The sequence below is a fragment of the Chiloscyllium plagiosum genome, chromosome 41 (genome assembly GCF_004010195.1).
Source record: "Chiloscyllium plagiosum isolate BGI_BamShark_2017 chromosome 41, ASM401019v2, whole genome shotgun sequence".
NCBI classification, from domain to species: Eukaryota; Metazoa; Chordata; class Chondrichthyes; order Orectolobiformes; family Hemiscylliidae; genus Chiloscyllium; species Chiloscyllium plagiosum.
Window position 1 is genome coordinate 3,290,478 of NC_057750.1, and position 11,854 is coordinate 3,302,331.

The 11,854-nt window shown below is 43.0% G+C and overlaps 1 protein-coding gene across 1 annotated transcript in view; it reads right to left on the reverse strand.

Moving 5' to 3' along the window:
* The window catches only part of eif3k (eukaryotic translation initiation factor 3, subunit K), a 17,546-nt gene that overhangs the window by 1,616 nt on the left and 4,076 nt on the right, over positions 1 to 11,854 (reverse strand). The window contains exons 2-6 of the mRNA XM_043680751.1: positions 10,188 to 10,286; positions 9,327 to 9,447; positions 7,699 to 7,773; positions 4,369 to 4,435; positions 3,980 to 4,057 (exon numbers count right to left, since the gene is read on the reverse strand). Of these exons, the coding sequence (XP_043536686.1) occupies positions 3,980 to 4,057; positions 4,369 to 4,435; positions 7,699 to 7,773; positions 9,327 to 9,447; positions 10,188 to 10,286 (440 nt within the window). The remainder of the gene's footprint in view (positions 1 to 3,979; positions 4,058 to 4,368; positions 4,436 to 7,698; positions 7,774 to 9,326; positions 9,448 to 10,187; positions 10,287 to 11,854) is intronic.

Sequence of the window (11,854 nt, forward strand, 5' to 3'; positions counted from 1 at the left end):
GGCAGCGGGGGTCTGCAGGTTAAGGCCTCCCTGTACATGGATGACGTCGCCGTTTTCTGCTCGGATCCGCTGTCCGTGCGCAGACTCATGTGCATATATGACCAGTTCGAACGGGCCTCGGGGGCCAAGGTAAACCGAGGCAAGAGCGAGGCCATGTTCTGCGGGAACTGGGCCAACCAATCCTCGATCCCCTTCATTGTCAGGACCGACCACCTGAAGGTGCTGGGTATTTGGTTCAGGGGGGGCTGGGGCGTGCGCCAAGTCTTGGGAGGAGCGTATCAGCAAAAAGTGAGACAGAAACTGGGCAGATGGAAGCTACGGTCGCTCTCCATCGGGGGAAAAAAACCTGGTCATGAGGTGTGAGGCACTGTCATTGCTGTTATATGTGGCACAGGTCTGGTCTATTCCCAGTACCTGTGCCACTGCAGTCACCCAGGCCATCTTCCAATTTATATGGAGGTCAAAGATGGACTGGGTCCGAAGGGACTCGCTGTACAAAGATCTGGGCAATGGGGAAAAAAAACACACCCAATTCCACCCTCACCCTGATGGCCATCTTTGTGTGTGGCTGCATCAAGGTATGCGTGGATCCCCGGTACGCAAACACCAAGTCTCACTACGTACTGAGGTTCTACCTGTCCCTGGTGTTGCGAAGGATGGGCCTGGCCTCGCTGCCGCGGAACGCTCCGAATAGTTGGACTGTTCCGTATCACCTGTCCTTCATGGAGAAGTTTATGAAGAAAAACATCAGGAAGTGGTCAGCACATAGTGTCCTTGAGACCCTTCGGGAAAAGGAGAGGGCGGATCCTATCGAGCAGTTCCCTGAGCAGACTGTCAAAGCCATTTGGCAGAATGCCTCATCGCCAGAACTTTCCAACAAGCACCAAGACATGGCTTGGCTGGTGGTGAGAAGGGCTCTGCCTGTGAGATTCTTTATGCACGCCCGGACTCTCAGCCGCACTGCACGCTGCCCTCGAAGCGGCTGCGGGGGGGACGAGACTGTCACACACCTCCTTCTGGAATGTGCCTATGCAGAAGAAATCTGGAGAGGAATGCCGTGGCGTTTGTCGAGGTTCGTCCCGAGCAGCGCCGTGACGCGGGACTCCATGCTCTACAGCCTGTTCCCAAGGAAACACATCGAGACGAACATCAACTGTGCCTGGAGGATCATCAACTCGGTGAAGGATGCTCTCTGGGCGGTCTGAAACCTGTTGATCTTCCAGCTAAAGGAGTTGACCCCGATTGAGTATTGCAGATTGGCACATTCCAAGGTCCAGGACTACGTGTTGAGGGACACGCTGAAGCTTGGGGCAGCTGCCGCCAAGGCGCGGTGGGGAAAGACCACCGTGTAACGTCTGCCTGCCTAAGAAGAACAGGGGGCCCACGCAGTCATTTGGGCTCTGCTGACACCTCAGCTAAATATATGGACATATGATTGATAAACGTACAGACCTGTATATAAAAATGATAAATTCTGATCTCTGTATGTAAATGTTTACGTATGTATGGCATGGCCAACTGTACAGACCATCAAATTATTTTATGAATAAAGTATATTTTTGAAATTAAAAAAATTAAGTAGCATAACAAGCATTCCACTGATCATTGCTAAAGATTGAGAATATTGTGTTCAACTGCATCAAGATCCAAATCTTACAATACCAAACAGTTGATAAAAACAGGGATCAGTGCAAGGACCTCAAATGTTGGATGAAGAGACAGGTTATATGGTTGTCAATTTGGTGATGAGACCAAGTCATGTAGTTGAGCAGAGGACGCAGGCTACAAAAATATATTGATAGGTGAAGTGAATGGCCAAAAAGGAAAAAAAAATAGAGTTGAATGTAGGAAAATGTGCATAGTTCATTTTGGCAGGAAGAATTAAAATGAAACATATTATCTAAATGGTGAAAGATTGCAGAGGGTCTGGGTGTCCTGGTACATGAATTACAAAAGGTTAACATAGAGTCATAGAGATGTCCAGCATGGAAACTGACCCTTCGGTCCAACCTGTCCAAGCCGACCAGATATCCCAACCCAATCTGGTCCCATCTGCCAGCACCCGGCCCATATCCCTCCAAACCCTTCCTATTCATATACCCATCCAAATTCCTCTTAAATGTTGCAATTATACCAGCCTCCACCACTTCCTCTGGCAGCTCATTCCATACACGTACCACCCTCTGTGTGAAAAAGTTGCCTCTTAGGTCTCTTTTCTATCTTTCCCCTCTCACCCTAAACCTATGCCCTCTAGTTCTGGACTCCCCGACCCCAGGAAAAAAACTTGGCCTATTTATCCTATCCATGCCACTCATAATTTTGTAAACCTCTATAAGGTTACCCCCCCATGCACACAAAGCAAGTAATTAGAAAAGCTAATAGAATATTATCATTTATTGTAAGGGAAGCTGAATTCAAATGGAGGTTATGCTTTAGTTATATATGGCAACAGTGAGGTTGCACCTGGTGTACTGTATGTATAGTACAAGTCAACTTATTTATGAAAGGATGTAATTGCATTAGAAGATGTTCAGAGAAGGTTTACTTGACTAATACCTAGAATGGAAGGGCTGTCTTACGAGGAAGGGTGGAAAAACCTAGGCTTGTATCTGCTGGAGTTTAAAAGAGTAAGATGTGACTTGACTGAAACAAATAGAATCTTGAAAGGTCTTGACAGGGTAGATATGGAGAGGTGTTTCCTCATATGGGAGAATAAGGGTGTTCATTTAAAAGATTAAATCGTACTCTGTCTGGGCATTAATGTAATGTTAAAGGGTTCAACTGTACTGTCTTTCTCTAAGGAGCTGAGCATTCTGGAAGTCATTGGAGGTGACATCAATACAGGAATTTAGATGAACATTCATTTTAATCCACACATCATTGGGGCCTCTTTTGACTCAACTCTGCACACCTGCAAAGGGTCACCTAACTTGTACAGACTTTAATAAACTTTAACTGCAGAAGTTGGTGTGTGCGAATTGCATCTTGTGTGTGAAACTTTGGGAAATGAACCTAATACCGATACTGCAACTGGAAAAGCCACTTCCCTCCCAAAGGTGATAATACACTTTGAGGTGGTCCCTACAGCCACCCTGAGGGTTCAAATGCAGTTACCTTCAAGTGGCTCATCCAAGCAGCTACTGTTCATGAGTGTGTGAACAGGCCACTCAATCATAATCAAATACTGCTGTATAAGCTGCAGGGAGAGGTAAAAAGAATCAGATGCTAAATAGTGAGAGAAGGAGAACAAGAATGAAGGAAAGGTGACTGATAGGGTGAAAAGGTTAGCTTTGATAAGGCTTTTAAGGGAAGACAGAGATGTGGTGGTTTCAGGAGTGGATTAAGTGGCATCTCTCACTCTTAACTACAGTAAGATCCAATCACAGAAAGCTGGAATCACATCAGAGACATTTCAATTTGTTTGGCTTAGTTACACACTGTCTTGATCAACAGCTACAAAGGACAGTCCATAATATCTTTGATGCACAAAGAAACACAAGCAAAGTGTCAGAATTGAAACTATTATAAGTGAAGATTAGCTAAGTCATGAAGAATTGATTACAAATAGCAAGCCTTTTTTTGTTCACAAAAAACCTGTTACAAGATTGCATCAAGAACAGAAAATTGAGAAAGAAGTCCCATGATATTGGGATGAGAATAGTTAGGTAGTTGTTTTTGATCAGCACAGACCCAACGGGTAGAAAGGCCTCTTGCTGTGCTGTAGACCTTGATAACTTGAACTTTGAGCTCCTTGGAATGAATAAGTTAACAGAGGACAACACAGTGATTTTGATATTAACACTAAGAGAGCAGTGCAGATGAATGCTTGTTTCTGATTGCATAACAATGTACTTCATTTACATTAAATTTATTCTAAAAAGATTTACCTGCTCACAGTTTCATGACTGCACCTCAGTGAAACCAATCCTGTGTAACAATTCAGAGGAGCTTCTATCTCATGGTCAGCATTAATCCTTACCTGTCAGATCCCCCAACATTTCGGCCAGCAGCCATTTCTCAATTGTTTGATATGTGATTCCAACGACGTGACAGATAACTGAGGGAAGAATTGCAACAGGTGAGGAGCCATCCCAGACTGTACAGTTTGAAAATCCCACATAGACAGCTGATTCTACCTTAAATACTTGGTTTTGTTTATTGTGCAACTAAAACGTCCTAGTGGCAATTTAGTCAAACAGCAATAGCTATTTTATATAAAATTCATCAAAAACAGCATTGTAACAAATAGTGTAATTCTGCCAACAAAAATATTCTCTCTCTATTAAGATCTCACAAATGACAGTTATTAAACCCTTGCACAGTTCTCTATTTACAGGAAAATCAATGCAGTTTTCTGATTATACTTACATTTTCGCACCGAGTCTTCAAAGCTGGTTATTCCATCAATCAGCTCAGAGTTTTCTTCCAGGTTACGCTGGATAGAGAGGGACATTGAAATTTAGTAAATGTTATTCCCACAACAGAGTGGAGGGAGCTATCTCATTTCTACCTCACACTGGCTGGTTAATCTCCAGTAGCCCATCTTTCCAAATCAGTCAGGCAGTATGGGTTTCACTGACATACATTTTCTCTTTCTCCTCCTCTCAAAGCACAACAGCAGCCCAGGTCATTTGCAAAACTGAAGCTCAATGATTCATGGTTCTACAACAGAAATATGATAGAGGGACAAACAATGCCAGCAATTGTAATCTCTCTGCTGAGAGTCTTGGTGTATTACGTACCAGCTTTTCTTGGACCCTGCTACTTGATAGTCTGTCTTAGACAGTGTGATAATGGCACAAGTGAATGTGCTATAATAGAACATTGAACATTACAGCCCAGTACAGGCCCTTTGGCCCTTGATGTTGCATCACCCTGTGAAACCAATCTGAAGCTCATTTAACCAACACTATTCCATTTTTGTCCATATGCCTATCCAATGATCATTTAAATGCCCTTAAAGTTGGCAAGTCTACTGCTGTAGCAGGCAGTGCATTCCACGTCCCTACTATTCCGAGTAAAGAAAAGACCTCTGCTATCTGTCCTATATCTATCATCCCTCAATTTAAAGCTACACCCTCTCGTGCTAGTCATCACCATCTGAGGAAAAAGACTCTCCCTGTCCACCCTATCTAACCCTCTGATTATCTTGTATGTCTCAATGAAGTCACCTCTCAACCTTCTTCTCTCTAATGAAAACAGCCTCAAGTCTCTCAGCCTTTCCTCATAAGACCTCCCCTTCATACCAGGCAACATCCTAGTAAATCTCCTATGAAGCCCTTTCCAAAGCTTCCACATCCTTCCTATAATGCGGTGAGCAGAACTGCATGCAATATTCCAAGTGTGGCCGCACCAGAGTTTTGTACAGCTGCAGCATGATCTCATGGTTGCGAAACTCAATCCCTCTACTAATAAAAGCTAACACACCGTATGCCTTCCTAACAACCCTATCAACCTGGGTGGCAACTTTCAGAGGTCTCTATACATCAGACACAGAGATCTCTCTGCTCATTTACACTACCAAGAATCTTACCTACCAAGATTCTTACCATTAGCCCAGTACTCTGCATTTATGTTATTCCGTCCAAAATGAATCACCTCACACTTTTCCACATTAAACTCCATTTTCCACCTCTCAGCCCAGCACTGCAGCTTATCGATGTCCCTCTATAACCTACAACATCCTTCGGAACAATCCACAACTGTACCGACCTCAATGTCTGTCTGCAAGTTTACTAATCCATCCTTCTACACCCTCATCCTGGTCGTTTATATAAAAATGACAAACAGCAGTGGACCCAAAACAGATCCTTGCAGTACACCACTAGTATCTGAATTCCAAGATGAACATTTCCCATCACCCTGTCTTCTTTCAGCTAGCCAATTTCTGGTCCAAACCACTAACTCACCCTTAATCCCATGTCTCTGTATTTTGTGCAATAGCCTACCATGTGAACCTTATCAGACACCTTACTGAAATCCATACACACCACATCAACCGCTGTTTTGTCACCTTTTCAAAGAACTCAATAAGTTTTGTGAAGCACGACCTACCCTTCATAAAACCGTGTTGACTTTCCAACACTTTACCCTCAACCAAAGTAAGGCTCACTGGTCTATAATTACCAGGGTTGTCTCTACTCCCCTTCTTGAACAAGGGAACAATATTTGCTATCCTCTAGTCTTCTGGCCCTATTCCTGTAGACAATGACATAAAGATCAAAGCCAAACGCTCAGCAATCTCCTCCCTGGCTTCTCAGAAAATCTGAAGATAAATTTGATCCGGCTCAGGGGACTTATCCATTTATACACTTGCCAGAATTCCTAACATCTCCTCATTGTGAAATTCAATCCCATCTAATCTAGTAGCCTGTATCTAAGTATTCTCCTTGACAACATGGTCATTTTCTAGAATGAACACTGACTAAAAATATTCATTTAGCACTTCCCCATCTCCTCTGACTCCACGCACAACTTCCCACTACTGTCCTTGATTGGCCCTAATCTCATCATTCTTTTATTCCTAATATACCTATAGAAAGGTTTTCCCTGATCCTATCCGCTACCAACTTCTCATGTCCCCTCTCGCTCAACTTAGCTCTCTCTTTAGGTCTTTCCTGACTACCTTGTACCTCTGGAGCACCCTAACTGAGCCTTCACATCTCATCCTAACATAAACCTTCTTCTTTCTCTTGACAAGAGCTTCAACTTCCTTAGTAAACCATGGGCTCCCACACATGACAACTTCCTCCCTGCCTGGCAGGTACATACTGACCAAGGTCACATAGGAGCTGTTCCTTGAATAAGCAGCACATTTCAATTGAGCCCATCCCCTGCAGTTTCCTTCCCTATCCTATGCATCCTAAATCTTGCCCAATCGCATCGTAATTGTTTTCCCCCAGCAATAACTCTTGTCCTGCAGTATATACCTGTCCCTTTCCATCGCTAAAGTAAGCATAACTGAAATGTGGTCACTACTGCCAAAGTGCTCACCCACCTCCAAATCTAACACCTGGCTGGGTTCATTACCCAGTACCATCTATTGTGGCCTCGCCCCTTGCTGGCCTGTCGACATACTGTGTCAGGAAACCCGCCTGCACACACTGGACAAAAACTGACCCATCTAAAGTACTGGAACTATAGTATTCCCAGTCAATATTTGGAAAGTTAAATTCCCCCATAACGACTACCCTGTTGCTATTGCTCCTATCCAGAATCATCTCGGCTATCCTTTCCTCTACTTCCCTGGAACTATTTGGAGGCCTATAGGAAACTCCCAAAAGGGTGAGCTCTCCTTTCCGGTTTCTGAGCTCAGCCCATACTACCTCAGTAGATGAGTCCTCAAATGTCCTTTCTGCAACTATAATACTGTCCTTAACTAACAATGCCACTAATAATCTAGCCTCCAAATGTAGGAAACCTTTTTTATCCTCCACATAACGATAAGGATAGTGTCAGAAAGTGATTACGGAGAAGAAAATACTGTTGCAAAAATCTATGTTGTCATACCAGGTTTAAGTGAACTGAAGCATCACAATTGCAACCAAGCTGCCATGTCAGAGGTCAAGTTGAACAAAATCTAACATCAAAAAGATGCCTTCTAATTCATACAGATCCAAGGCAATTAGTTATATTTTAATTGGGAGCCTCTAACATGACACAAGTATAACATAACACAGTCTGAGACACTTTACTCACCCAGAAATCCTGGAAATGGCAGGTCTCCAGTAAATCACCGAGATTCAGGATTTGCTGGATTGGTCGTTCTTCCTGCTGTTTAAGCTCCATTAAGGAAGATCAATCTCAATACTTTCAGCAGGGCTTTGTGTCATGCTTCAAAAACAAGGATTATTTTTAAAAACATTCAATCTTTGCCACTTAACGTGCAGTTACCTAGATGAGATAGACAGAGTAAACCATTTGACAATCCCACAAGAGTGACACATGCATCCAATTTAATGGTAATTCTTCACATCCTGTTAACTCCACCCAGGAAAACTTGCAGTTTCCCTATCTGTGACATTCACTTTGCCAACAGATCGATTTCTCTGGGCCAGTACAGGAAATGAATGAGAATTGCATCTCGACTCATTTGGTATTATAGGAGAAAGTGAGGGCCGGAGATCAGAGTCAAAAAGTGTGATGCTGGGAAAGCATAGTACATCAGGCAGCATCTGAACAGGAGAAACATCAGGAACTCCTCAAGGGCTTATGCCCGAAACGCCGATCCTCCTGCTCCTCAGATGCTGCCTGACCAGCTGTGCTTTTCAGCGCCACACTTTTCGACTAATTTGCTATTATAGTCAGCAGCAGAGACCACAAGGATCATAGTAACGGCTTCATTATCCACCTCATAATGAGCAAATTCTATTACTACACAGATGTGCCCACTATTATAAGTGGCAGGGACTACATCTCAAAATGCAACCAATATGGCAACAGCAGTGAGGGAGGACAGTGTAAAGATCACATGGAGCTTCAGCAACAGTACTCAGAAGAATCAGAATCGGTACAACTTTTCAGAAGCCAGAAAAGTTGCAAAACTCGTTTCAAGCAAAAACTGGACAGAATGGTACCATCAGAGCTCCTTTGAAGGCACACTGTGTCAATACTGGATCTGATGTACAAAGCTGTAGATACTTAACTCTGCATAAAATGGAATTTTTATTCACTCGTACGAAGTGGGCATTGTTGGCTGGGCCACTATTTATTGTCCATCCCTAGCTGCCCTTCAGAAGGTGGTAGTACACATTGGTAGAATGTGGCTGTTTGTCCCATTAAGTCTGTGCTGGTTCTTTAAATCCACAATCTTATCAGGGATGAATATGAAAGAAAAAAAAAAATCAAGACACTGTAGTACAGCAACATGAGATTTGGATCTTAAAAACTGAGGGAGGTAAACAGTTCCAACAGAGTGGGATGTAAATGTGGAATATGTTAATTATTTTTCCATTCATTCTCAGGATGAGGGCATCGCTGGCTCAGCCAGCATTTATTGCCCATCGGAGGACTGTTAAGCATCAACCACACTGATGTGGATCTGGAGTCAAACGTAGGCTAGTCCAGGTAAAGATGGCAGTTTCCTTGCTTAAAGGACATTAGTGTAACAGATTGGCTTTTACAACAATGACAATAGATTCATGGTCATCATTAGATTCTTAATTCCAGATATTTTCAGTCCGATTTTTCTCAGTCTTCACTTTCCCCTTTTACTGGAGTACAAAAAACCAAGCACTCTGATATATTAGTTGCCTCCATTTGTTGATGGAAGGCAGAAGCTAGTAAACAAACCCATGCTGAAGCAGCAGCCTCTCTTATAAGGATACATGTGTCTGGTCAATCATACATTTACAGAGTGTAAAATCAGTGTGTGGCAGATTCGTCAGCGCTTTTAGCAAGATCTGTGCGGTGACAGTGGTCTGGAAGAAGGCAGGATTGAACTGATACCTGCAAGGAAAAGACAGGTAAATAGATCAGTGAGAGAGTCATTTCTGCACATTCTTTTAAATTTGGGGAAGTCCCTTTCTTCCGATTTCCTTTCAGTTAGTCATTAATTGAGAAACAGAAAAACCAAACTGATCTCAGCTCTGGCCAATACTGCAAACTAAGCATCCCCTAACAGAAGATGAAGAGAGATGGTGCTGGAGGGAGGTTCATGCAAGGCATTCGTTATGGGAAAACTAAAATATTGGGAGGGTTTGGAGAAAAGACAGAGATTTAGGTGAACTGCTCCAGCAGAGGGCCAGAATAGACAGAAGAACCAAATAATATCCATCTGTGCTAATAACCAATCCAAGATTCTATGTTGACCGAGCTGGTTTCAAGGAGGGGTACCATAATTCACTTCTGCAACCGGAGGTTAGGAATAAGATAATCTGTCAGCAGGAGTTGAGTCCCGCTAAGAGACTACTGTGCAAGAACTCTACGTTCATACATCAGTAACAAGTGAAATGATAGATAGTGGCCGGCGCTCTGAAGCTGGAAACTGTTCTCCCCCAACAATAAATCAGTATCTCCAAGAAAGGAGAAGTGAAAAGTGGAAAGGGAGAAGATATTCAGGCTTCTTGAAGTTAAAGAAAATCCAACTGCTGAATAAGAACAGAAAATGCAGGAAACGTTCAGGTATCTATGGAGTGAGAAACTGTTAACATTTCAGGTCAATGAGAATTCTAAAGAGGTATACATACAGTTTAAGAACAGCCAGATTGGCTTCCAGATCATATGCGTTCTCTCTGGCCTGTGTCTCCACATAACGTTCCAATGTTGACAGATTCTCAGGGTTATACCTATGGAGGAAAGAGGATACAATTGGTGATGCCTTCTTCTCTCAAACATTCAAAGGCCTGAATTAATAACCCTGAGAACAGGTGCAAAATCCCACTATGGCAGTTTGCAAATTTGAAATTGGTTAAAATAATCTGAAAAATCTTGAATCAATTAATAGGTATAAGCAGCTGTTAGATTGCGAGAAACAGAGAACAGTTTCTTCAGGGTGAGAATAAAACAAGATTTTGACGAACAGTCACTGGATTCAAGACATTAGCTCTGTTCAAGAGGGGAAATAGGGATAATCCAGGAAAATATAGATAGTGAGTCTCACATTAGTGGTTGGGAAGTTACTGGAGAAAATTCTTAGGGATGTGATTTACGCGCATCTGAGAAAGTGGGGCAAGTCATGTTTCACTAACTTGATTGAATTTTTCGAGGAGGGGATGAAGGTAATCAATGCTGGTAAAGCACTGGATATTATCTACATGGATTTTAGTAGGGCTTTCAACAAAGTCCCTCATTTTAGGTTAATCCAGAATATCAAGATGCATGGGATCAACAGTGACTTGGCCTCGTGGATTGAGAAGTGGCTTGCCCACTTATGATAGAGGGTCGTGGTTGAAAGGTGTATTCCTGGCTGGAGGTCTGTAAATAGTGCTTTTTATTTTAGATTAGATTAGATTAGATTCCATACAGTATGGAAAGAGGCCCTTCAGCCCAACAAGTCCACACCAACCCTCTGAAGTGTAACCCACCCAGACCCATTCCCCTACCCTATTTCTACCCATGACTAATGCATCTAACACTATGGGCAATTTAGCATCGCCAATTTACCTGGCCAGCACGTCTTGGATTGTGGGAAGAAACCCAGAATATCCAAAGGAAACCCACACAGAATATTGACTTGGATGAAAATGTAGATGGGTGGGGTAGTAAGCTTGCAGATGGTACAAAGATCGGCGAAGTTGTGGATAGGATAGAAGGTTGTCAAAAACGATTCAGTAAGATGCAGATCAGTTGCAGATATGGATGGAGAAATGGCAGATGGGAGTTTAATTTGTCTAAGTGTGAGGTGCTGCACTCTGGGAGATCAAACATTAAGGTAATGTATACAGTTAATTGCAGGACACTGAACAGCATGGATGTATAGGGGGATGTTGGGGTTCAAATCCATACCTCCCTGAAAGTGGCCCCGCAAGTAGATAAGGTGGTAAAGATGCCAAACAGCTTACTTTTATTGGGGTGTAGGTTTGCTCGCTGAGCTGTAGGTTTGATATCCAGACGTTTCATTACCTGGCTAGGTAACATCATCAGTGGTGACCTCCAAGTGAAGCAAAGCTGTTGTCTCCTGCTTTCTAAGTATAGGTTTGTCCTGGATAGGGTTCCTGGGGTTTGTGGTGATGTAATTTCCGGTTCGTTTTCTGAGGGGTTGATAGATGGTATCTAGATCTATGTGTTTGTTTATGGCGTTGTGGTTGGAGTGCCAGGCCTCTAGGAATTCTCTGGCATCTCTTTGCTTAGCCTGTCCCAGGATAGATGTGTTGTCCCAGTCGAAATGGTGGTTTTTTTTCATCCGTGTGTAGGG